The sequence below is a fragment of the Cyanistes caeruleus genome, chromosome 26 (genome assembly GCF_971803275.1).
Source record: "Cyanistes caeruleus chromosome 26, bCyaCae1.hap1.1, whole genome shotgun sequence".
NCBI classification, from domain to species: Eukaryota; Metazoa; Chordata; class Aves; order Passeriformes; family Paridae; genus Cyanistes; species Cyanistes caeruleus.
The window spans coordinates 733,439-760,478 of NC_141726.1; the positions used below are offsets into that span (position 1 = coordinate 733,439).

The following is a 27,040-nucleotide window of genomic DNA, read 5'->3' on the forward strand; positions in this document are numbered from 1 at the left end:
CACTTGGTATTTCCTGGAAAGGTGGCCCAGCTCCATGTGGTCTCTCCAGGAAATGAAGCTGCTGACCTGCTGCTCCTCTGCACTCTGCTGGTGCCCAGAAACCAGCTCTGGAGGCCCTGAGGTGATGCAGAAAGGCTGAGCAGGAACCTCCCTGCTCAGGAACCTCTGCTCAGGAACCTCCCTGCTCAGGAACCTCCCTGCTCAGGAACCTCTGCTCAGGAACCTCTGCTCAGGAACCTCCCTGCTCAGGAACCTCTGCTCAGGAACCTCTGCTCAGGAACCTCTGCTCAGGAACCTCTGCTCAGGAACCTCTGCTCAGGAACCTCTGCTCAGGAACCTCCCTGCTCAGGAACCTCTGCTCAGGAACCTCCCTGCTCAGGAACCTCTGCTCAGGAACCTCCCTGCTCAGGAACCTCTGCTCAGGAACCTCTGCACAGGAACCTCTGCTCAGGAACCTCCCTGCTCAGGAACCTCTGCTCAGGAACCTCCCTGCTCAGGAACCTCTGCTCAGGAACCTCCCTGCTCAGGAACCTCCCTGCTCAGGAACCTCCCTGCTCAGGAACCTCCCTGCTCAGGAACCCCTGCTCAGGAACCTCCCTGCTCAGGAACCTCTGCACAGGAACCTCTGCTCAGGAACCTCTGCTCAGGAACCTCCCTGCTCAGGAACCTCCCTGCTCAGGAACCTCCCTGCTCAGGAACCTCCCTGCTCAGGAACCTCCCTGCTCAGGAACCTCTGCTCAGGAACCTCTGCTCAGGAACCTCCCTGCTCAGGAACCTCCCTGCTCAGGAACCTCCCTGCTCAGGAACCTCTGCTCAGGAACCTCTGCTCAGGAACCTCCCTGCTCAGGAACCTCCCTGCTCAGGAACCTCCCTGCTCAGGAACCTCTGCTCAGGAACCTCTGCTCAGGAACCTCCCTGCTCAGGAACCTCTGCTCAGGAACCTCCCTGCTCAGGAACCTCTGCTCAGGAACCTCTGCTCAGGAACCTCTGCTCAGGAACCTCCCTGCTCAGGAACCTCTGCTCAGGAACCTCTGCTCAGGAACCTCTGCTCAGGAACCTCTGCTCCGGAACCTCTGCTCAGGAACCTCCCTGCTCAGGAACCTCCCTGCTCAGGAACCTCTGCTCAGGAACCTCCCTGCTCAGGAACCTCCCTGCTCAGGAACCTCTGCTCAGGAACCTCCCTGCACAGGAACCCCTGCTCAGGAACCTCCCTGCTCAGGAACCTCTGCTCAGGAACCTCTGCTCAGGAACCTCTGCTCAGGAACCTCTGCTCAGGAACCTCCCTGCTCAGGAACCTCCCTGCTCAGGAACCTCCCTGCTCAGGAACCTCCCTGCTCAGGAACCTCTGCTCAGGAACCTCTGCTCAGGAACCTCCCTGCTCAGGAACCTCCCTGCTCAGGAACCTCCCTGCTCAGGAACCTCTGCTCAGGAACCTCTGCTCAGGAACCTCTGCTCAGGAACCCCTGCTCAGGAACCTCTGCTCAGGAACCTCTGCTCAGGAACCTCCCTGCTCAGGAACCCCTGCTCAGGAACCCCTGCTCAGGAACCTCTGCTCAGGAACCTCCCTGCTCAGGAACCTCCCTGCTCAGGAACCTCCCTGCTCAGGAACCTCTGCTCAGGAACCTCCCTGCTCAGGAACCTCTGCTCAGGAACCTCTGCTCAGGAACCTCCCTGCTCAGGAACCCCTGCTCAGGAACCTCTGCTCAGGAACCTCTGCTCAGGAACCTCTGCTCAGGAACCTCCCTGCTCAGGAACCTCTGCTCTGGAACCTCTGCTCAGGAACCTCTGCTCAGGAACCTCTGCTCAGGAACCTCTGCTCAGGAACCTCTGCTCAGGAACCATTCCCAAATCTCCTCCCGTGCCCGGAGCCGGGGCTGCCAACGCTCCGGGACCTCCTCCCCGCCCAGGGACACAAATTCCCTCAGCAACCTCATTCCAATGCCAAATGCTGGTTTCACCCCCATCCACAGCATTCCATCAATGCTCCCCCCAGGAACGCTGCTGTGCTGCTGATTCCCTCCCCCAGGCACGGCAGGGAAGGGCAGGGCAGGGCAGGGAGAGCTGCAATTGCTCACCTAGCGTGGCAGCTGCCGCCAGCCCGGCCGCGTAGGGATCGGTCCCCGGAGGCGCCGCGCTGATGATGTAGGGGTTGGGGACGAAGGCAGCGGGAGCTAAACCTGCTGGAAACATTCCTGTCAGTGAGAAAAACCCCGCCACACCCCCTGTGCAGCACCCAGGTCAGCCTGCCCTCCTGCTTCTCTGCTTTCCCCAGGTGCGTTTCTACAGGGAGGGAGCAAGCAGTGAGTGCTGATGGGCAGGAGACAGATCTGGCATTAAAAACCCCCCAATTCCAAGGATTTGATGCTCCTTCAGGATAAAATCCTTTAGATCCAACAGCTCAGGTGCTTCTGCAGGGCAAGCAGACCCTGTTCAGGATCTGGAGCTTGTGAGTACTCTGCACTTGCTCCAGTGAGTAAATGAGGAGCCAAAAGCCCGTTCCCAGCTCAGCTTCCCAGCGTTCCAACTGCTCAGGAGTGGGAACCATTCCCAAATCTGCAGGGAGAGGTTTCAGCATCACAGAAAGCCCAGCTGGGAGCGAGAAAGTGAAGGGCAGGAAGTTAAAAACTGAGTAATTTCAATCCCTGAACTCCACTGAGCACACAGCTCCAGAGCCCCAATGTTTATATTGGGGTTCTGGGCAGGAAGAACCACCACAAATTCTTTATTGTGCTAAAAACATTTACATTTATCACCCAGGAGTTGCCCTCCTATAGTTTTCCACACATGATTAAGTGCTTTACATCCAGTTAATAAATATATTTAATGAGTGATTTTTATTAATTTATATTTAATGAATTTTTATTAAATATATTTAATGAATGATTTTTATTAATTTATATGTAATGAATTATTTTTATTCAATATATTTCATGAATGATTTTCTATTGGGGTTCTGGGCAGGGAGAACCACCACAAATTGTTTATTGTATAAAAACATTTAGGTTTAATTACCAGGAGTTGCCCTCCTATAGTTTTCCACACATGATTAAGTGCTTTACATCCAGTTAATAAATATATTTAATGAATGATTTTTATTAATTTATATGTAATGAATTATTTTTATTCAATATATTTCATGAATGATTTTCTATTGGGGTTCTGGGCAGGAAGAACCACCACAAATTGTTTATTGTACTAAAAACATTTAGGTTTAATCACCCAGGAGTAGCCCTCCTATAGTTTTCCTGTTTTTCTACACATGATTAAATGCTTTATATCCAATTAATAAATATATTTAATGAGTGATTTTAATCAATATCAACCCTGTGCTTGCATAAATGACATTTTTTTACTTGTAAAACCCCATTCTGATATTAAATTGTGCATTTCCCCTCCCTTCTGTGTGCTGTTACCCTGATTTGTGCTTTGCTCAGAGACTCCCAAAGCCTCAGCAGGGTGAGAGTGCCAGACAGGGAGCTCCTTCCAGAGCTGTCCAAAGTGTGCCAGAAACACCCCTGAGCAAACCTGGAGTAGCAATTCCTCCTCACAGGTTAATCACCGTTTGTAAAATCCACCTGAGAGGCTCCTGGGTGGATTTTGTGCCCTGGAGCAGGAGGAAGGGAGCACTCACCTATGTGTGGCTGGTGGGCAGCGGCCAGGGCGTACTGCTGCTGCTGGGCTGCGGTGAGCTGCTGCACAGCCAGGGCACTGGGCCTCTGGAACAGCTGTGGGGAGAGCAAAAAACAGCCTGAAACCGGTATTAACAACCTGAAACCGGTATTAAAAACAGCCTGAAACCGGTATTGACACCCTGAAACTGGTATTGACACCCTGAAACTGGTATTGACAACAGCCTGAAACTGGGCACCATCAGCTGCTGCACAGCCAGGGCACTGGGCCTCTGGAACAGCTGTGGGGAGAGCAAAAAACAGCCTGAAACCGGTATTAACAACCTGAAACCGGTATTAACAACAGCCTGAAACAGGTATTAACAACCTGAAACCGGTATTGACAACAGCCTGAAACTGGGCACCGTCAGCTGCTGCACAGCCAGGGCACTGGGCCTCTGGAACAGCTGTGGGGAGAGCAAAAACAGCCTGAAACCGGTATTAACAACCTGAAACTGGTAGTAACAACAGCCTGAAACGGGTATTGACACCCTGAAACTGGTATTAACAACAGCCTGAAACTGGTATTAACAACAGCCTGAAACAGGTATTAACAACCTGAAACTGGTATTGACAACAGCCTGAAACTGGGCACCATCAGCTGCTGCACGGCCAGGGCACTGGGCCTCTGGAACAGCTGTGGGAGAGCAAAAAACAGCCTGAAACCGGTATTAACAACAGCCTGAAACAGGTATTAACAACCTGAAACCGGTATTAACAACAGCCTGAAACAGGTATTGACACCCTGAAACTGGTATTGACACCCTGAAACCGGTATTAACAACAGCCTGAAACAGGTATTGACACCCTGAAACTGGTATTAACAACCTAAAACTGGTATTAACAACAGCCTGAAACAGGTATTGACACCCTGAAACCAGTATTAACAACAGCCTGAAACCGGTATTAACAACACCCTGAAACAGGTATTGACACCCTGAAACTGGTATTAACAACCTAAAACTGGTATTAACAACAGCCTGAAACTGGTATTGACACCCTGAAACAGGTATTAACAACAGCCTGAAACTGGGCACAGACACCCTGAAAGGGCACACCACATTTCCTTTCACCCCACAGACTCCCCTCTACACCTCTGAAGGATCTCAACTCCTTTGGCATGGATGTTGATCCACCTGAAGAACCCCACATTTCTGCCCCTCAGCCACCCCCAGCCCGGCTTTTCCCTCTGCTGCTCCCTCCAAGTCCCAAAGGATTTATCCTGCTCACACATCTCCCGACAATCAGCCAGAACAAAGGATTCCCTTCTTCTCTGAGGGATCTCAGCCTTGCAAAGGGAGAGCAATAAAGTTTACACTCATTATCCAAAGGAGCAGGAGTCATTGCTGGAGCCAAGCCCAGCATTCAGCAGGAGCCAAGGGAGTCTGGGCTGCTGTGGGAGAAAGGTCAAACAAACCTAAGCCAGGCTCAGATAAAGGCCTGGAGTAGTGGACTCTGCCCTCAGGGTTTAAACCAGGATCAGGCAGAAGGAGGTTTGAACTTGGAACTGCCTCAGGCTGCTCTGGCTGGCTCAGTAAAGCCCAACGTGGGGCTCACACCTGGGCTGAGCAGGTGTTGGCTCTCAGTCACTTCCTGGGCTCCAGGGTGGGGGTTTGGGGTTTGTTTTCTCACTTTTTCCTACTTTAAGGCTGTTTTTCAATGCCAGCTCCTGGAGACCCCCGGGACCAGCGGAGATCTTGGTGGATGCTCCGGGAATTGCTGCGGGAATTCTGATTTTTCCAGTTCCCAGGGAGGACACACACAGCACCGAGCCACTGACACCGCCTCCAATCTTCCTCCATCCCTTTTCCCAGGATGGGATCCCAAGCTCAGCCCAGCCCACCCCGATTCCTCCGGATCTGGGGATGGGTCAGGGAGCAGCTCCTCACCTGCTGCTGGGAATTGTAGTCAAAGAGCCCCACGGTGGCAGCAGCCGAGTCCACGGGGACCTGAGTGCCGGAGTAATCGAACTGCAGCGGCTCCATGCCCACGTGCTCCATGGGGTCCAGGGGCACGCTCTGGGATTCCATGTTGGAGAAATCCTCCACGGGCTTGGCCCCGTTGGTGCTGGCCAGCTGGGCCAGCCCCTCGGAGCCGTTCTGGTTGGGGCCCAGCAGATCCACCTCGCTGGCCGAGTTCTGGCAGTTCCCGGGCGTGCGGCTGCGCGGGGAGGGAAAAACGCGTCGGGAAAAGGGGCAGGAACGCTCCAGGCCAGCATCTCACCCTCCAGAGCTGCCTGGAGGTGCTGGAGTACAGCTGGGAAACATAAAAACAGGGTCTGGAGCAGTTCCCTGAGTTAATTCTACACGGAAATAGGTCCTGGCAGAGGTGCCCAGAGCAGCTGTGGCTGTCCCTGGATCCCTGGCAGTGCCCAAGGCCAGGCTGGACATTGGGGCTGGAGCAGCCTGGGACAGTGGGGGTGATCCTGGGACAGTGGGGGTGACCCTGGGGACAGTGGGGGTGATCCTGGGACAGTGGAAGTGATCCTGGGGACAGTGGAGGTGATCCTGGGACAGTGGGGGTGACCCTGGGGACAGTGGGGATGACCCTGGGACAGTGGGGATGACCCTGGGACAGTGGGGGTGACCCTGGGGACAGTGGGGGTGACCCTGGGGACAGTGGGGGTGACCCTGGGACAGTGGGGGTGATCCTGGGACAGTGGGGGTGACCCTGGGACAGTGGAGGTGACCCTGGGGACAGTGGGGGTGTCCCTGGGACAGTGGGGGTGACTCTGGGGACATTGGGAGGTGACCCTGGGGACAGTGGAGGTGTCCCTGCCATGGCTGGGTGGCTCTGGGTGGGATTTAGGATCCTGCCCAGCCCAGCCCAGTCTGGGATTCTGTGATGTCCCAGCCCACAGAGCGAGCAGAGCTGATGAAGAGGGAAGGAGAGGGTGTTTGGAGTGATGGTGTTTGCTCTTCACCAATCCCTGTCACACAATCCCAGTCAGGGTCAGGCTGGGAGGACCCCAGAGTGTCACAGGTGCCACCCCCTGCTCCAGCAGGGCCAGCCCAGGGCACAGGGCACGGGGCTGTGTCCGTGTGGCTCGGGAATATCCCAGGGAGAAGCCTCCAGCCCCTCTCCGGGCTCTGCTCAGGGCTGGAACAGCATCCCAGAGAATCCCTCTGGCACTGCAGGGGATGCAGTGGGAGCCTGCAGGGGCTCAGCTGCTGGCTGGGGTTAAACCCCAACCCTGATTAATTATTAACTGATTAATTAACAGCCACCAACGCACACACCTGAAGTCTTTGACGTCGGCGTCGATCCCGTTCTGGACAGGCAAACCATTGGATTTATCCATCACATCCCCCTCCTCCTTCAGATCTCCCAGTTTATCTCCATCAAACGTGCCCTTGCTCTTCTTGTCCCCTTTGTCATTCTCGTCACTCTCTGCATCCCTTGGCCCCTGGGCAAAAGAGACATTGTTTTAATCAGCTGAGTTTTCAGATCAATTCTCCTGTTACCCCGAGATGGCAACAAATCAAAGATGGCACAATAAAGGAAGTCACTTGAAAACATTAATTCCTGCCAAAAAAAGTAGGTAAAAATGCAAAATATTCAATGATAATCAAAGAAATAAGGGAATTAGATCTCACTCCTCTAAGAGGGGTTTCATCTATTCAGGTTTCTTCTATTTAGTAACTCAAGGTTTGTTTTCATGGGCTCCAAAACCCCATCCCAAAATAATTTTAAGGAATTCTCCTTCTAGATGAGACTTCAGCACTTCAAATTCAACAGCAGCAAATGCTGCAGGGGCATCAAGTGAATTTGTGCTTCTCTCGAGTGCCTGGCTCAGTGTCAGAGACACCGTGCTTGAAAATCACCTCAGTTTTGGGGACATCAGCAGTGAATTCCAAGGCACAGCTCATTTAAAACCACTCAAATAAATCTCTGCCTCAGCCACTGGCTCCTGTGATCCTGAAGCACATTTCTTTGGGAGAAAAGAGGGGAAAAAAAAAAACAAGGGAAAAAAAAAAGGATTTCTGTTCTGTTGAGCATTTCATGAGTGGTGTGTGTTACATCTGCAGCTCTTTATTTCACTTGGGAGGAGAATAAAGGGTGTTGATGCCTGGGGCAGTGTTTTGAACAACAAAAAGGAGAGGAAAAACAACATAATTCATGATAAAAACCAGCAAGGGGCATGTAAACATATTTATCAGAGGTGCTGTCACAGGGACAGACACCCAAACCCTGCCTTCCACCTGACTGCAGGGAGAGGTGCCCTGCACACATTTCCACCCACTGAACCTCTTCTCACTCTCTCTGGCTGGGGAAAGGGGTTTCTCCCTTATATTTAGAGAAAAAAAAATTGTTGTGAAAGCAAAAATCTTTTTGGTGTTTCTCCTGACAGAAAATAAAACTCTGCTTCCTTAATATTACTTGGAAATGCCAGCTGTGAACGCAGCCTGCCCCAAAGCAGGGGGTGACAGCTGTGTCACCTCTGTCACCCTGGTGTGCTGAGGGTCAGATCCCAGCTGGGATCACCTGGCTCCCTGATGTGCCCAAATCCCCTCCTGAGGGCAGCAGTCCTAGGAGGGTGAGGGAAGCTCCAAAGGATTCATCCTCAGGGTGCTTTTCCCCCATTTCTGCAGCTCTTTCCCCTCGGCAGGGCTGGGTTTGATTCCACCTCTCCCCACGTCTCCTTCCCACCCCACAAAACACAGCGGTGCTGCCTTTTCCCCCTGCATTCCTGCCTGGGCAGGATTCCCAGCTGGAAAACATCCATCCAGCAGGCAGGAATTCCAGGGAAGGCTGTGTGAGAGCAGTGTATTTATTCCTGGGGCTTGGGGGGTGTTTATCCCAAAAGGAAAACCGAAGGGACAAGGACAAACATTGTGCCAGGACAGTTTTCACCAGGGAAAGGCTGGGTTTGGAGCTGGGATCCCATTTCCTGGGACCATCACATGGAATTTCTGCTCTGAGGCAGCACCACAGGCTCACTGGAGGTTCGTGGAACCTTTTCCAAGGATTAGCTTGGATGGGGTGTTTCTGCTGGGGGGCTTTTCCACAGATCCAGAGAACACCAGCACCTTCCCATCTCCCATCCCACATCCCCAGGGCAAGAACTGAACCTGCCCTGTTCGAGGGCAAAGAAAGAAACCTATGTTGGAGTTGATAGCCTGAAATGTATCTTTTCCCATCTTTTAGTTGTGATTTCCCCCAGCTTCTCTTTCTCCTGTTTACCTGGTGTCAGGTTCCCATGGTCACTGAAGTTTCTCTCCTCAGCCCCACGCATGGAGTGAAGAGAGGACCCTGCTGGCATTTCCAGCTGCTGGAAGTTTCTTTGGCCCAGGAGACCCTTCTTTCCAACCCAGGAGTTTGTAACTCTGTTTTCCCTGTCCCAGAACGTCTCTGAGCTATGGAAGCTGAGAGGATTTGCTGCCCTTCCCTTCCCTTTCTTTCCCCCCTGTGCTGCCAGGAAAGCAGCCTCACCCCTCTCTGCCCCTCTGTGGAGAACACTCCTACACCTTTGTGGGCATTTGAAGAAGTTGGTGTCTGTTATTTCTTCTCTTGGTGTGGCTAACCTTGATTTGTAGAAAGTTTGTAAGATGTACTAACTGAGAAAAATAATTGGTTCTCTCTCTGATGTTCCCTCCCTCCAAAAATCCCTGTTAAAAGAGACCCCCAGACCCCAAATCCTTGGTCTCTCGTCCTTTGGATTCCCCTTCACAGAAATAAACTGTGGAATGCAAACCAGAGAGAGAGAGAGTTCCCCCCCTGATTTCTTTACTCGCTCCACAGACCTGAATTCCTGAAGAAAATCAGTGAACCCCACCAACATCTGCTGGCTGGAACCCGAGTGAAGAGAAACCTCATCCCTGAGCCAGCCGGGCCACTCGAGAAGATCGAGTCACACACCCAGCCCTGGGAACGACTCCCAGGCAAGCAGCAAAGGGAGAAAAGCCCAGGAATGTGGGGATGAGGCACTTACAAATCCTCCTTTCCTTAGGCAGGAGTCTCCAGGAGATGAGCTCAGCACGTACTCCACCATGCTCACCCCCAGCCCTCCGCTCTCGGAGCGCGGCGACAGCACCGAGTTCACCTCGCTGTTCACGTGGAAACCCTGCCCAGGTCTTCTCTGAACCATGATGGGCTGGGAAACAGAGTGATCTGCAACAAGAACACGGGACATCCTCAAAGAACATCCAAATATTCAAAGGAGCAAAGGAAATCGTTCCGTATTTCTGTATAATCATTCCCTGGGGGTTTATCTGCACGGAGAAGTGGCAGCGCTGTGACTCTGCTGATGGCCATCAGTAAAATCAGGATGGATTTCTCTTTTTTTAAATACTACAGCAAATGAAAACACCCATTTTTATCAGGGAAAAGCCTATCCCAGAGTGAGGTATATCCTGGGAGCTGTAAATCCCATTTCCTGGGTGGTGTACATCCCATTTCCTGGAGCTGTACATCCCATTTCTGGAGCTGTACATCCCATTTATTTCCTGGAGCTGTACATCCCATTTCTGGAGCTGTACATCCCATTTATTTCCTAGAGCTGTACATCCCATTTCTGCAGCTGTACACCCCATTTCTGGAGCTGTACATCCCATTTATTTCCTGGAGCTGTACATCCCATTTCTGGAGCTGTACATCCCATTTATTTCCTGGAGCTGTACATCCCATTCCTGGACCTGTACATCCCATTTATTTCCTGGGATCTCTACATCCCATTTCTGGATCTGTACACCCCATTTCTGGAGCTGTACATCCCATTCCTGGGAGCTGTACATCCCATTCCTGGGAGCTGTACATCCCATTTCTGGAGCTGTACATCCCATTTATTTCCTAGAGCTGTACACCCCATTTCTGGAGCTGTACATCCCATTTCTGGACCTGTACATCCCATTTCTGGACCTGTACACCCCATTTCTGGACCTGTACACCCCATTTCTGGACCTGTACATCCCATTTATTTCCTGGGATCTCTACATCCCATTTTTGGGAGCTGCACCACATACCCAGCAGTGTTTCAGGTTCCAAAAACCACAGAAAGAACAAATCAAAGATCAGCATTTCAAACCCAGCACTTGCAGGTTTGTTTTCCTAAAACCTGAATATTCTCTCCCAAAGTTCAAAATCAGGGAGAACCAAGAACAAAATCCTTGGCAGACAAATTTCCTTTTTATTTTTATTTATTTTTTTCCTTTTTAAACTGAATGTTGCTCTCAATTTCAAAATCAAGGACAGCCTGTGATGCAAGAACAAAATCCTTGGCAGACATAACATTAATTCAAAACATCATTTTATTTATTTATTTTAACTGAATGCTGGGTCTGGGTTGGTTGGTTTAGTATTTATAAAAATGAAGAGATTTTTTTTTTTATTATTATTCATCTTGTTCTCCATTATCTTTGTTCAAACTTTCAGCTGATCCATCCCAGGGCAGAAAACACATCAGAAATTGAGATTTTAAGGACAAATTAAGATTTTTTTTAAGCAGATAAACACGAATTTACACATATTCACATTTGACAATGTTCTGACATCCACAGATATATTAATTTTATCACAAAGCAATGTGAGGTTTCCTATTTGTTTTTTATTACATAAACCAGATGTGTTTTGACATCTTTTCAAAGCTCTGCCATCCAGCCTTGGCCAGCCACTTTGGGTATAAAAAATTCACATTTCTGCATTCAACCCCCACTAAATCAAGGAAATAATGGAGCTACCTGATGTTCCCCAAGCACTGTCTCTCCACTGATCTCCCAGAAATATCCCTTTTGGTCCATCTTTGCTGGAATCATCAGATTCCCAAAACTTTTTACCCGGCAACAGCTGCTGCAATTAAAACAAAACAACAACAAAATAACGAAACAAAACAAAAAAAGAACAAAACAAAGCAAAGCATGATTAAAATAAGTCTAAAATGCAAACATAAACTGTAAGCATCTCCCCTCTATCAGGTACCAATCATTAAATACAAGTGATATAACCCCAATTTTGGTATCTCTGAGGTGAAAGCTGAGGGAATAATTCCATCTCTCCCCATTCCTGCTTTTCCTCCCCGCTCCAGGAGCCCCCCACACCTCAGGCACTCTCACACCAACACTCTCCAGCCTCTCCAATCACAGGGAAAAATCCAGGAGGGGGGAAAAATTTGGGATCCAAACCTTTTCCTGAGCTCACCTGGGAGCACAAACTCCTGCCTCCCCATGGGAGCTGCTGCTGCTGCTGGAGGGACGGGAAAACTGGGATGGGAAAGCTCAGGAATTCTCATTTCTCCCTCCTGCTGAGGAGGCTGGGGAGGCTTGGGGACACTGAGGGGAGGGAGGGCAGCACCTGCCAGGGTGGGGAATGGGAAAAAAAAGGTCCTTGGGAATGGGAAAAGGTCTCTGGGAATGGGAAAAGGTCCCTGGGAACAGGAAAAGGTCCTTGGGAATGGGAAAAGGTCCTTGGGAATGGGAAAAGGTCCCTGGGAACAGGAAAAGGTCCTTGGGAATGGGAAAAGGTCCCTGGGAATGGGAAAAGGTCCCTGGGAACAGGAAAAGGTCCTTGGGAATGGGAAAAGGTCCTTGGGAATGGGAAAAGGTCCCTGGGAACAGGAAAAGGTCCTTGGGAATGGGAAAAGGTCCCTGGGAATGGGAAAAGGTCCCTGGGAATGGGAAAAAAAAGGTCCCTGGGAATGGGAAAAGGTCTCTGGGAATGGGAAAAGGTCCCTGGGAATGGGAAAAGGTCCCTGGGAATGGGAAAAGGTCCCTGGGAATGGGAAAAGGTCCCTGGGAACAGGAAAAGGTCCTTGGGAATGGGAAAAGGTCCCAGGGAACGGAGCCATCCCAGGGCTGGGACAGCCCAGGGTCCCAGCTCTGGAGGACAGAGAGAACAATTCCCATTCTTCAGGGATTTTGGGATTCACCAGGGATCACCTCCAGCCAGGAATTCCTGAGCTGGCATGGGGACAATATCCCAGTGAATCCTCTGGATAGGATGGATGGAATTCCCAGGGGGAACAGCAGCACATTCACAGCAAATTAACCATGAAATGAGCCTTGCCTCAAGCTGGGATAAAACTCAGGGAACTGAAGATGAAAAGAACCTGAATATGCCTGAAATTACCATGGATCAAACAGGAATCATCAGATATGGGATCTCTCCTCTGCATCAGGAGTGTGGTAATTCCTGATTGGTTTCAATATCCTGAGAACCTGATCAATACCTTGATTTGGTATCAAATTCAATATCCTGAGAACCTGATCAATACCTTGATTTGGTATCAAATTCAATACCCTGATAACCTGATCAATACCTTTGATCAGGTTATCAAATTCAATATCCTGATAACTCCAACACCCTGATTTGGAATCAAATTCAATGTCCTGATAATCTGATCAATGCCTTGATTTGGTATCAATATCCTGATAACTCCAACACCTTGATTTGATAACAAATTCAATATCCTGATAACCACTTTAACACACTGATTTGGTATCAAGTTCAATGTCCTGATAACCTGATCAATACCCTGATTTGGTATCAATACCCTGATAAGCTGATCAATCCCCCATTTGGTATCGATCCCCTGATAAGCTGATCAATCCCTGATAAGCTGATCAATCCCTGATTTGGTATCAATACCCTGATAAGCTGATCAATCCCTGATAAGCTGATCAATCCCCCATTTGGTATCAATCCCTGATGAGCTGATCAATCCCTGATAAGCTGATCAATCCCTGATAAGCTGATCAATCCCCCATTTGGTATCAATCCCTGATGAGCTGATCAATCCCTGATAAGCTGATCAATCCCTGATAACCTGATCATTTCCCCTGACAGCACCTCCCAGTGCAGGACACAAACTACACTGTCCCTCTCCAGTTTACTCTGTCCCACTCCAGTTTACTCCTCCCTCTCCAGTTTACTCCTCCCTCTCCAGTTTACTCCTCCCACTCCAGTTTACTCCTCCCTCTCCAGTTTACTCCTCCCACTCCAGTTTACTCCTCCCTCTCCAGTTTACTCCTCCCACTCCAGTTTACTCCTCCCTCTCCAGTTTACTCTGTCCCCTCCAGTTTACTCCTCCCTCTCCAGTTTACTCTGTCCTCTCCAGTTTACTCCTCCCTCTCCAGTTTACTCCTCCCACTCCAGTTTACTCCTCCCTCTCCAGTTTACTCCTCCCTCTCCAGTTTACTCCTCCCACTCCAGTTTACTCCTCCCTCTCCAGTTTACTCTGTCCCCTCCAGTTTACTCCTCCCTCTCCAGTTTACTCCTCCCTCTCCAGTTTACTCCTCCCTCTCCAGTTTACTCCTCCCTCTCCAGTTTACTCCTCCCTCTCCAGTTTACTCTGTCCTCTCCAGTTTACTCCTCCCTCTCCAGTTTACTCCTCCCACTCCAGTTTACTCCTCCCTCTCCAGTTTACTCCTCCCTCTCCAGTTTACTCCTCCCTCTCCAGTTTACTCCTCCCACTCCAGTTTACTCCTCCCACTCCAGTTTACTCCTCCCACTCCAGTTTACTCTGTCCCCAGCAGAAGCTCCAAGTTTCCAGCTGCAAGGTGTGTACCCTCAGCAGAAACAAAGAGAAGAGAGTTGTTCACCTCACAGGGAGACTCCAGATCTATTTACAGATATCAGGGAAACCCAAAAGCCAAGACGAGCAGATGCTAAAGGGGGGCTTTGTTCTGTCAAGGGCTGCTCCAACCATCACAGAGCTTAGCAAGCAGCAATCAGCTGCACTGAATTATGCAACAGGCTGCCACACCATGAATTTTTCCTCGGGGAAAGTTGTCAGTTGCAATGGAAGAAAAAAGAAAAGGTGTTTTAAGTGACTCTCATGCAGTTCTGCAGGTTGGAAATTTCAAAGGAACGAGCAGAGGTTCAGAATGAGAGTCGTTTATTCATTCCCTGGTTTTTATTAAAATTGACCCTATCCAGAATGAAAATAATCCTGCTAAGCCCTCTTACAAAGGACTTACCAGTTAGGCCAATATTCAATTTAGCAGAGCAGGGAGGAGGGGAGGATTTACCCATCATCAACAAAAGCAATTCTTCAGCAGCCAGGGCACAGAGATCCCACTGAGATGGGATTATGAATTAGACAAATTAAGAAAACTGATCCCCCTCAGACAAGGCAAATATTAATACAAAAGCAGCCATGTGTGCAGTGGAGATCTGTGTTTGTCTGCAGCAACAGGCAGGGCAGGCACAGCAGCTACTGAGGGGTGTTTGCAGGTCCTGCTCTACAAAGCTGTCAGTGTCCATCCCTGGTCCTCCTGCTCCCATCTCCATCCCTGGTCCTCCTGTTCCCATCTCCATCCCTGGTCCTCCTGCTCCCATCTCCACCCCTGGTCCCCCTGCTCCCATCTCCATCCCTGGTCCTCCTGTTCCCATCTCCATCCCTGGTCCTCCTGCTCCCATCTCCATCCCTGGTCCTCCTGCTTCCATCTCCACCCCTGGTCCTCCTGTTCCCATCTCCATCCCTGGTCCTCCTGCTCCCATCTCCATCCCTGGTCCTCCTGCTGCTCCCATCTCCATCCTGACCCACTGCTGCCATCTCCATCCTGTTCCCATCTCCATCCCTGGTCCTCCTGTTCCCATCTCCATCCCTGGTCCTCCTGCTGCTCCCATCTCCATCCTTGGTCCTCCTGTTCCCATCTCCATCCCTGCCCCATTGTTCCTATCTCCAGCCCCACTGCTCCCATCTCCATCCTGCTCCCATCTCCATCCTGACCCACTGCTCCCATCTCCATCCTGTTCCCATCTCCATCCCTGGTCCTCCTGCTCCCATCTCCATCCCTGGTCCTCCTGTTCCCATCTCCATCCCTGGTCCTCCTGCTCCCGTCTCCATCCCAGCCCCACTGTTCCCATCCCAGCCCCACTGTTCCCATCCCAGCCCCACTGCTCCCATCCCAGCCCCACTGTTTCCATTTCCAAAGCTGCCAGCACTGAGGAAACTGCAAAACTCAACCCCAACGTTATTCCCAACTGCCAGCACTCCCCAGCTGCCAATGAACCAGGAATTTTTGGGAACACACCACAGGCATCAGCTCCTCCAAACCTTAAACACAGCCCTGGCCTTTGTGTGAGGCAGGAAAAGGTGGCCAGGGCTGCAAAGAGGCCAGCAGCCAATGCCCCACAGCACAACGGGGTCTGAGCTCAGTGAATCCCAAAATAAACCTGCTCCAAGGACTGGGACACTGTCCCCAGCTGGGTTTTGAGTTCACTGCTGGATGAGCCAACAGTGGAGCTCCAGCTGCTCCTCCCTCCATGCCTGATTCCAGCCTGGCAGGTTTGGGGTTGGATCAACCACACACATACCACACACACAGACACAGCTCACAGCCACAACAGAGAACCCTCAGCATCACAACCGTCCCAACAGCCCCAAAAAACTGCAATTTCCTTTCCTCCCCCACCCAAAAGAGGGATTTTTTTCCTCCAGGCCTCTCACTTACCTCTCCCATAGCCCGTCCCTCCAGAGCCAGCGCCTGGAAATCGTGATTCAGCTCGTCCATGGAACGCACCTATTCACAGATGGGGAGAAAAGGCCGTGAGGAAATGCTTTTATTTGCTGTTATTTTTATTATAATCAGAGTTTACAGCCATTTTTCTGCTCCAGACTGAGAGCTACATTCCACATGAGAGCCTGTAACGAGGTTATGGAGCTCCAGAGCAAGCCTTACCTTTAACACTCCCAGCAGTTATAACATTTATATACTTCCATTATTATAGCCACACGTGGATTATTAAACACAGATTTATTTATGTGTGCTAGATTTATACAAGCACAAGAAAGGAACAACCAGCAATTACTTTAAAGACACACAAAGCCCAACAACTGTCTCTGCTCGTATTTCACAGTGGTTTCAGGTGAGGGAGTCAAGGCATGAGGAGCCAGCATCATTCCAGGTGGGAATCAAGGAAAATCTCCTGTATAAACCTGGAAAATTTACATTCAGGTTACACTGACACAAAGGAGAAAACCACAGTGGTTTGATTTGATGAAAATTGAGTTATTTAGAGCAGAAAAATAAAGTAAACTTGAAACTATTGGATAAATAAGTTGGTAGAAGCATAGAGTGTCCTGAGTTAAATGGATCCATAAGGATCATCCAGGCAAACTCCAGTCCTGTCAACAGCCCCAGCCTGGGCATCCCTGGAGCGGTGTCCAAAGGCTCCTGGAGCTCTGCTGGGTGAGTTACAAGACCAAAAAAAATCCCAAATCTTGTTTAGATGCTCATGGCCCACCTGTGAGACCCCATCACTGACCCTAACCCTGATTTCTGACCCTGCAGCACCGCCTCCAGCAGGACCCAGACCTTGTGAGTGCTTCATTCCTACTCTAAGACAATATTCTGGAGATCTCAACTAAGAATCAGCACCACGTTCACCTCCAGGAGTCCCCTCCAATCTGAATTCTTCTATTCTGTGGCCATCACACCTTACAAAATTACACCACAAGATTAGTGGTGTATTACTGCATTATTTAATAGATATTTACATAATTAGTAAATCCTCAGGGGTCAGAATCCCAGTTTTAAAGTCAGGTATCTCCTGTGGCTGTGTCTCAGCTCGGTTATCTGCAGCTCTGCCTCAGCCCTGCCACCTTTAGCAGTGACATTTGTCACGTGGGCACCGACAGAGTGAAAACCCTTCCCAAAAGCGCAGCCCAGAGCCTCTCCTCCCCTGCCAGCTCCATCCCTGCTCTGCAGCTGCCTCACAAACGGCACTGGCACCAAATTCTTCCGTGCAGCTCAACTCATGGAAAGTGCTGCAAGCCCCAGATGTGCCAAACCACACAAGCTGGCAGAGAGCAAATGATTATTTCCATCAGACATCAGAAGTTGTACGGAGAGGTTCAGAAGGTGACGTGAACTCATCGCTGCTCAAGTGATGTCCCAGCAAACCACAAAAGCCACTGCAAAGGCTGCTCCCAGTGTGTCCAGCAGCTTCCCCAAAACAAACCATCCCCCTGGCTGGCAGCTGAGCTCCTCCTGCTCCCATCTCCTCAAAACAAAGCTGACACAAAGATCCAACCACCGCACTCCCAGCGAAATCCAGAAGGATTTGAAGTGGTGCATGTATGTGATCTGGAATCATGGAATGCTTTGGGCTGGAAGGGACATCAAAGCTCCTGCAGTGCCACCCCTGCCACTGTCCCAGGTGGCTCCAAGCCCTGGCCAGCCTGGCCTTGGATGCTGCCAGGGATCCAGGAGAGCCACAGCTGCTCTGGGAATTCTATCCCAGCCTCTCCCCACCCTCCCAGAGAATAATTTCTCCCATACATCAAATTTAAAGCCATTCTCTGTCAGTTTGAAGCCATCTCCTCCTGCCACCCCAGGCTCTTGTCTCCTTCTTCCCCTGCAGGCCACAATGAGATCTCCCCAAAGCCTTCTCTTTTCCAGGCTGAACAACCCCAGTTCCCCAATTTCCTGGCAGCAGAGGAATTGGGATTGTTCAGCCTGGAAAAGAGAAGGCTTTGGGAACTCGGTGGCTCCAACAGGACAATGTCACACAGGAGGAACAGGCCGCCTCCATCCCCTTCCCAAATATCCCCCACCCCAGCCACCACAAAAAGCAGAAATAAAAACTGCCTTCTCTAGCAGCTGTCAGAGGTGAGGAAATGAAGAAATTATTCATTCACAGGTATTTTCACATTTCTCTTTCAAGAATCCTAACAAATAGGGATGAAAGCATTTTCTAAATCAGGTCTTTGTGCCTGATTTTGGTCACTGTGCTCAAAGTGTCCATAAACAGCAATTCTCAGCTCTTTCTCTCAGTCACACACTTCCTTTACCTCCATTGATCACTGGATCCATTTATTTGATTTTCAAAGGCTGCACCCAAAAGATATTTTTCCCATTTCTCAGCCTGTAATGTTAAACAGCGACACATTTTCACCTCGCTGCACACAAATATCACAGGGCTCCTTTGTTTTCCTTCCAGGAAGAACAAAGTGTCTGAACCAGCAGAACACAAAGGCAAAGACTCCCAACACCTCTGCATTCCAAAAGTCAGGGATTCCTCTGGAATGGCAATGAAACAAGGGAGCTGATCTTCCACCTCATCAGGATCTGCTCCTGGTAAAGACCCCTGAGCTCTGAGGAGCAGAGAGCAGAGCCAGGATGGTGCAAACACCAGAAACTCCAGGGAGTCAGAAGCTGTCCCCAGTGACGCCGATGAGATTTGATGAGCAGAAAATGCGGCTCACCACTGAGGCAGGGATTTGAGAGAAATCCAGAAGACAACGCCAGGATCAATCCATGCCCTGACACCCAGATCCAGCGTGACAGCCTTGGAGGGAGGGGAGAGCTCACAAACTCCAGGAATCACAGGAGGAGAGGGCAGCTGAAGTCCCAGTCGTCACTCTGGAAGTGATCCAAGCAAACCCCACTCCTGCTGCTCCCAGCCAGGAGCATCCCAAGGCTGTTCCAGCCCGTCCCAGGCAGGCTGTGCCTCTGGAAAGGGATGCAGAGTGCACATCCATCCTCACAGGAGCGAGCTGCTGCCTTCCTGAGGGTGACAGAACTGCTCCCTCCTGCTCACACTCGCTCTGGAACCCCATTCACAAAAGGAAGGCTCTGGACACCACGCTGCTCCTAAGGGCTTACACAAGAACATCCCTCCCCTCGTGTGGATGCGCTCAGGAGGAACGGAAATCTCATTCAGGAAGAGCAATTTCCACACACTAACCCAGGAATGTGTGTCACTGTCACACACTGCAGCTCCAGCCTCTCCCCTGGCTGTGGAACCGTTCCCTGCCTGCCTGCTGGGAGCGAGTCCTGGGCAGGATTCACTGCAGCCACGCCAGGAACTGGGGCAGAAACACGGGATGGCTGCAATTCCTGAGCCTGGGAGAGCTCAGTGCTCAGAGCTCAGAGAGCTCTGGGCTGGAAACATGGCATAAAGCAAGGCACAGCTGGATTCCCACTGCACACCCGAGGCACAGCTGGATTCCCACTGCACACCCCCCAGGCACAGCTGGATTCCCACTGCACACCCCCCAGGCACAGCTGGATTCCCACTGCACACCCGAGGCACAGCTGGATTCCCACTGCACACCCGAGGCACAGCTGGATTCCCACTGCACACCTGAGGCACAGCTGGATTCACAATGCACACCCAAGGCACAGCTGGATTCCCACTGCCAGGGCCTGCAGGGGCTCCAGGAGAGCTGGAGAGGGACTGGGGACAAGGCCTGCAGGGACAGGACCCAGGGAATGGCTTGAGATTGGAAAAGGGGAGATTGGGGTGGGATCTTGGGCAGGAATTGTTCCCTGGGAGGGTGGGGAGGGGCTGGGCTGGAATTGCCAGAGCAGCTGTGGCTGTCCCTGGATCCCTGGCAGTGCCCAAGGCCAGGCTGGACATTGGGGCTGGAGCAGCCTGGGACACTGGGGGTGACCCTGGGGACAGTGGGGGTGACCCTGGGACAGTGGGGGTGACCCTGGGACAGTGAGAGGTGACCCTGGGGACAGTGGGGGTGACCCTGGGGACAGTGGGGGTGACCCTGCCATGGCTGGGGTGGCCCTGCATTATCAGAGCCCAACCACCTGAGATTCCATGAAACCCCAGCATTCCAGGATTCCCCAAAGGCAGCTCCTGGCTGGAGCCAGGGCCCTGCTGGTGCTGCAAACTCTGCTGATTTATCCCAGGCAGGCCCTGGGGAATGGCACTTGTCAAAAGGGATTCTGCACTCAGCTCCATTAACAGCAGCCAGGGCCCCAAACTGTCCCTCTGATTACTAAACACCGAGCTGAAGACCCAACAAATTAATGAGAACAACAAGGGAATTTACCTTGCACACTTCCAGCACCTATTTTTTTATTCTAGAATAATCCAAGGGGGTTTTTGTGCCCTGAGAGCAACTGGCAAAGCAGTGAATTGTAATTTTAGGTAAATATTAATGTCAACAATCCGTGTTAATACTGCACCTTATATTAAGCAAATATGGTTGCTAAAATGACCTTTACATATAAATTCCAAGTTCTGGGCTGTATCACATTTCAGGCATCCCAGGGGGGTTGTACACCAGTTTTTTTATATATTAAGGAATCCTCATTTATGTAGAATTTACATTCACCTGGGCAGACAGGCAGCCAAACTATCCAAGGCTAAATTTCACTCTCAACCCCAAAGGATTCTTTAGTTCCTCCTCACACAAGAGCTGTTACCCAGGAAGCAAAAGGCAAGTGGAATTAAACAAAGAAATAAAACAAATAGGCATACAGGAGGAAAAAAAAAATAGAAAACTAACTAGAAATTCCTTTGGAGGAAAAGAATCTAAAAAAAATATTTGCTAATAGATATTTGAGCTAAGAAATATTCTAGTGATGATCTAAACTGTCTCTAAAAGTGCATCATGAAGCCAGATTTATGGGGTTTTATTTCTTGATGTTGAACATCAAATAGATCAAATCCCTGTATTTGCTGGGGTAACAGTGACTGAGGGAGTCATATTTAAATTTAAATAATAATTTAAATTATCTGTTTGGTTTCTATTTATCCAACTGAGCTCGAGGGGAACCACAGCAAACCTCTGCCAGCCCCAGCTCTCCACGTGGCCCCTTTCCCCAGCCCTTCCTGAGCCCAGGATCCATCCTCCCTCCCTCCCTCAGACTGGAGCGTTTGTTCTCCCCCAGCTCCCCCCTGGCCCTGGGGTCTGCTCCCACCCAGGCAGGATTCCCAAAGCTGCCACATCCCCAGGGATCATTCCAATATTCCTTTGATCTGCAGTAAATGACAGGGCCCAGTGCTGCCCTCAAACCCTGCAAAGCAACTCCAGGGAATCCCACAGACACTTCCATAAGCTCTGGGCAAGCACCCCCAGCTCCTGCTGGCCACAGCAGCGTGCCCAGGGATGGCTGCTGGGAGCACAGAGCCATGGCAAGGGCTCCCTCCTGCTGCTGGCCGGGCTCCTGGAGGCCTGAGCAGCCCCCCAGGATTTCCTGCCCAGGCCTGGGGGTCCCACCCTGCTGGGGAATCTCTTGTTTTGCTCCTCCACTGCTGCAGAGAAATGTGGGAAATGACATTATCGGTGTATTCCTCCGGAGAAATAAACCTCCTGATTTCTGAGCTCTAAAATCCCCCAATTCCTGATGGGTTTGAGGTGGAAAGGACCTTAAAGCCCATCTCATTCCACCCCTTCCACTGCCCAAATTGCTCCAATCTCTTTCCAGCCTGGCTGGAAGATCCAACATTTGTTTTGTTTGTGACAAAACAAGATGAGAGATTCCAAATTTTCTCTGTTTGAACATTCCAGGTGCTTACCCAGAGCACCTCCAAAGTGTGATGACTCCTTGAATATTTAATTTTAACTCCTGTGCACTCTGCAAATGTGAATGTGACATTTCCATCCATTTGGCCTCCGTATTTTAAGTCTTGCTCAATCTGCAATTAAAAAATCAACAAAAAACTTCAACCAAACACCTCTCTAGTAAAACACCCCTCCAAAAAAATCCAACAATTCTACAAGAATTGAGACAGGAGGAACAAAAACCAGCAAAAACCAAGAAATACCCTTAGAATGGAGAGGAGAACACCAAAAACTACAGCAGAACGCTTTGATTTCTACACTCACGATTGTTAAATCTCCTTAAAACGAACTAAAGGTTTACAAATTTCAGCTGGAAACAAATCCTCCTCCAGCTGGGGGAGGCTGCTTGACTTTGTCTTGTTTGAACAGCTCACACAGGAGGTTATTTCAAAAAACAAAATCCCAGCTCTGAGTGCATTCAGACACATTTCCAGCATCCAGGAGAGGGGAAATGCATCCCCCAGCTGCCAGCAAGGAAAGCATCACACGCTCTACAACAGCTCTGCCACTGACAACCAGGGTTAAAATATTTTCTTCCATCAACTGATTACTGCCCTATTTTTAGCCTTCTCCCATAACAATAGTGGGTAAAGAAAGAATGTGAAGTCACAAGTATTAGGCGGGATTAGGTGGTTTAACTACTATTTTTGTAGTAAAGGATTCATGGTTAGAATTGCTACTACCATTAGCACTGGAAGCAAAAAGCCATTGAAATTGCAGATTGGCTAATGCCTTCCCTGGCACGGGGCCAGGCTGATTAATGATTCAGGGGACAGAAATAACTGCAGCAGAGGCAGCCTTGCACAGGGGCTCTCCTTCCTTAGCTAATTATGTTTTTCCTCCCATTTTATCCACCCAGGGAAGCGCTTCATTAAGGTGGAATTTAGGTTACCCTGCCATGTCTCAGGCACATATTGGGGTGCAGGATTCAGAAATACCGGATTAGGGAAGAAAGAAGTGTAATTTTGTCCTGCTGGAGCAGGCAATACCTTGGGAAAAGCATCTTCTGCATCCCAGGTGTGAGCCTGGATCTCTGGGCTTGCACCAGGGCTTGGGGCCATGCTATCATCTGACCTTGGGAGGGGCTTTTCCTTTCTCTGACCTTCCCAGGTTTCAATTCTGGGGGAAGAAGAGGTGGAAATGGGAATCAGCAATGTTTAATTGCAGTGTCAGAGCAGAGGAGAGTGGCCTCGTGCCACCACAACAGGGACTTGCTGAGGGTTTATCAACAGTCGAGTTTCACCCCAGAATCAAAGTCTGAGCAGGGCAAGAGCCACGGCCAGATGTTCCCAATAAAAACAACTGCCCTGGAACAGAAGTTCTCCCTGACAAAGGCAGGAGCAACAGGAGAGCCCAGAGGAGGGAGCAGCATCACACGGCAGCCACACAAAGGAGAGTTTGTTCAGCCTGACATCAGCACTGGGGAAATGGGGCTGGAAATCACCCCTGGAAATCACCCCTGATACACCTGAGAGGAGTTCTCAGAGTCAGAGACAATGCTCTGCAGCAAAGCTTCATTACACAGCCCTGCAGCAGCCCTTCATCCAGGAGATTCCTGGTCAGCAGCTGGAATTTGTGGCAGCTGTGAAGAACTGGGGATGGACTGTGGGGCTCAGCTCCCCTGAAAAGCTTCACCCATTTTTACAACAGTGCCCCCAGGATCACAGCCTGCTCTGCAGAAGCACGAGGAGGTCACAGCAACTCAGCAAACATTAAAAGAGCTGCTGAGGGGAGAGCAAAGATGGGGAGAGGGGAACAGGAAACAAGCAGGACGAGTTCTGTAATCAACACCTGTTCAAAACACGCTTGTACAAGAGACCCACTGAAACACCTGAAGGCTTCTGGAAGCACTGGAATTTGTCAGTTCAGGGATGGGAAAGTGGTTTTGCTCCTCCTGAGCGAGCACCATGACAAGGAAGCAGAGCAGAACAGCAACAAGCACAGAGAAATCCCAACAGCAGCACACCAGGGCAACCCCAGCTGGACACTCTTATCTGCAGCTGCCCATCAGGAACAGTAAAATCCATGGATTCGGAGGAAGAGAGTCTCAGAGTAACTTTCTGAATGTTTCAGTGTGTTTTCTCTCCCCTGTACATCACAAGGATTTTCCAACCTGAATATCCAACTAAGCCAATCTCCTCGTGCTCCTTCTACCCCACGAGACATTTCCAGGGGGCAACACAAAGCAGAAAACCAAATTAAACGTTCCAGTTCCCCTCCCAGGCCACCCCTCCACTGTGGAGAAATCTCTGTGAAACAGATCAGCCAAACCAGACATTTCATTTCAGCAAGGAATTGTGTTTCAAATTCCCTGGGTATCAAATTAGCACAGCCCATTTTTCCAGTGTCGGGGAAAGGAAAGCCCTGAGCAGTTCAGTGGGACACAAGGAAGTTCCCATGAAAACTCATCAGGTTTAATGAAACAAGGCCAGAAACCACCTTCAAGAGCTGAGCCACAGGTGCTGTCCCATGGTTTGTGTGACAAGGGACTCGCTCCATGCCCTCAACCACTGACAACACATTGGGAGCACATTTCCACAGAAATCATGGAATGGTTTTTTGGGTTGGAAGAGCCCACAAATCCCAGCTCATTCCAGGGACACCTTGCACTGTGTCCCAGGCTGCTCCAAGCCCTGTCCAGCCTGGCCTTGGGCACTCCCAGGGACGGGACAAACTCTGTCCTAAGGAGTCAAACATCACTTAAACAGGATTTCACTTGGGAAGAACAACCACCAGAGCTGCCTTTGCTCCCAGGACCTTTTCAGAGGATCACAAGTGTCAAGCAGGCCCTGGCCAGCAGCTCTCAGCACTGTGAGCTGTGCCCAGCCCCAGCTGCTCCCAGGGCAGGAAACAGCCTGGCTGCAGGAGCTGTGCTCCGAGGGTGGCTGCCAGAATTACCTTCTGCCTCCGCCTGAATCCCAGCTCCCAGGGAACAACTCGCACGCTCACGCTGCCAAAAGGCAAAACTGAGCAGAAACCCCAGTCCCAGCCCTGTTGTGCTCACTATTCTTCACCAACACCATGTGAAAAATTCCCCACATTCAACAACACCATCCCTGCAGAGTTCTATTGTCTCCAATTATTAATTAAACATGCTCTGAGAGAAAGCAAATGCCTAAAATCATTTGCTTCTACCAAGCAACTCCCACACTACCCCAGTGCAATTCAGACAGTCTAAGTATATCCACTGCCTGCAATTCCAGAGGGACCAGCAGCACACAACTCTCCCTTCTCTCCGCTTCAAGCACACGCACGCACGAGCCACGGGAGACCCCAGCCAAGAAAACCCGGCCAATTTCCCTCAAAACCTGCTCAGTGTTGATAACTTGTCCCAGCTGAATACCCCGAGTGTCTTTTCACTCCCTCCAGGGGCAGCAGAGGCTGTTGGGGTTTGTGAGGAGATCTGTGCAACCTTTCATAACCAAGGCAGATCCAGCCTGGGCCATTCCTCACCTGGACCCATCCCATCCCCTCCCTACGTGATGTCCTGATCCCTATCCAGGATTTTTTCCTGGATAAACAGCACACAAACGCTCCACTGCAGCCAGGGCAACTCTGCCCAACAGCAATCACACAGCCTAAACACTCAAATATTAAAATTACCGGGGACCCTGACACTCAACCTCATCCTGCTGCTTTTTGTGGGTAAAAAGAGAAAAATCTGCAGTTAAGTGTCCTCCAGGGAAGTTTGGTGATGAAGGATGAGGAGCTGCAAACAGCTGGGATTTTGTTCAGGAGATCTGAGAGACCGAGTCAGGAAATCAAAAATCTGATTCCAGCACCACTTCAGTGTCTGCAGGGACACAGGAGACCTTACAGCACAAGCTTTCTGTGGGGATGCTGAAGCTTGGACACCTAAATTTCTGAAATTACAGGGACATCTTTAATTGCTTCATTTTATATCAAAACCCACACACACCTCCCAGAGGAGGAGGGGAAAATGCAACAGGAAAAGAAAGTTTCTAAGCAAAACACAGACACAGCATTTTCCTGCTGCTCACAGGAGGAAGGAGCTTCTCTCCTCCCTTCCTTGGGAGAAACTTTTCCTCAGGCCATCCCTGCTAAAGCCACTCTCAGCTCAATTCCCAGAGCTGCCAGTAGGAAAAGTGACCAGGAGAAACAGCACAATGAAATCCATGGAAAGCCAGGCTCCTGCAGCTGTTTAATGCCACCACGAAATGCCATCATTTGATAAAAGCCACCGCAGTGCTGTCACCAACAGACACATGTCTGTCTACACACCCAACAAAAACAATCTGGGATTCAACAATTAAAATCCTTCTACCTTTAATTACGACCTCCCATGCTCTAGGCAGACATTAACCTGTATTAGCCTATAATTATTTTTTTTCTGACTTCCCATTATCTTTTAGCTACTGAGTTTCCCAACCAGTCTTCAAGGCTGAACAATCTTTGAAAGTCTAAAATGAAAAGTGCAGTAATAAAAGTGCATCCAGAAGAAACTGAGAGCTGGGAGACATCCCTAATGATTCCCTACCACCCTGCATGTCCCAGCACTTCCTTCCACTTCTGTTTTTGCAGGCCAAATTCAATTCTAAACCCAAACTGAATGAAATCACTTTGCATGAGTGAGATTTGCTCTTGCTCCAAGGAATTTATAATTTAAGAAGCAGATGTGGAGGGGGCCAGCAAGTCAAAAAGAAGGGCAGTGTTAGTATTACACATCCTGCACTCTGCTCCCCAGGAGCAAAACCCTGAGGGGCAAGCAGAGAACCATGGAAAAAGAGGGCAGGAGCACCAAACTCTGATAAAACTCTGCAAAAAGTGATAAAACTCTGATAAAATGCCCATCAATCACTGGAGCACCCGGTATCAAACGAGACAGGGAACAGGGTTAGTGCCCCACCTCAGAGCTGACTTGGGAGAAATTAGACACAAAGATTGCTCTGGAGATGAGCACTGAATGCAAAAACACTGGAACTATGGCTGCAGCACATTTATCACAGAGCACAAGGCAGCAGGAAGCAGAAGAGATAAAAACCCCAATGTTAATTCTGCTCTGCTGGGTTATTTCCTGAGCCTCAGCTCGCAGAACTCTCAGGGGAAACAGAGAGCATCACACAGAATCATCTCTGAGCCCCATCCTGCAGGTGTGACCTGGCCA

General features: G+C 50.1%; 1 protein-coding gene across 15 annotated transcripts in view; it reads right to left on the reverse strand.

Moving 5' to 3' along the window:
• PUM1 (pumilio RNA binding family member 1) overlaps window positions 1-27,040 on the reverse strand; it is a 64,683-nt gene that overhangs the window by 31,319 nt on the left and 6,324 nt on the right. For 4 of the 15 annotated variants that reach the window (XM_086863178.1, XM_086863185.1, XM_086863173.1 and 1 more), the window contains 7 exons: window positions 16,058-16,126; window positions 11,345-11,450; window positions 9,601-9,779; window positions 6,908-7,074; window positions 5,558-5,828; window positions 3,632-3,725; window positions 2,076-2,177 (listed from right to left, as the gene is read on the reverse strand). In XM_086863178.1, coding sequence (XP_086719304.1) covers window positions 2,076-2,177; window positions 3,632-3,725; window positions 5,558-5,828; window positions 6,908-7,074; window positions 9,601-9,779; window positions 11,345-11,450; window positions 16,058-16,126 — 988 coding nt within the window. Of the gene's footprint in view, window positions 1-2,075; window positions 2,181-3,631; window positions 3,726-5,557; window positions 5,829-6,907; window positions 7,075-9,600; window positions 9,780-11,344; window positions 11,454-16,057; window positions 16,127-27,040 lie in introns of all 15 variants that reach the window. The other 11 variants (XM_086863175.1, XM_086863171.1, XM_086863183.1 and 8 more) reach the window with 3 other exon arrangements.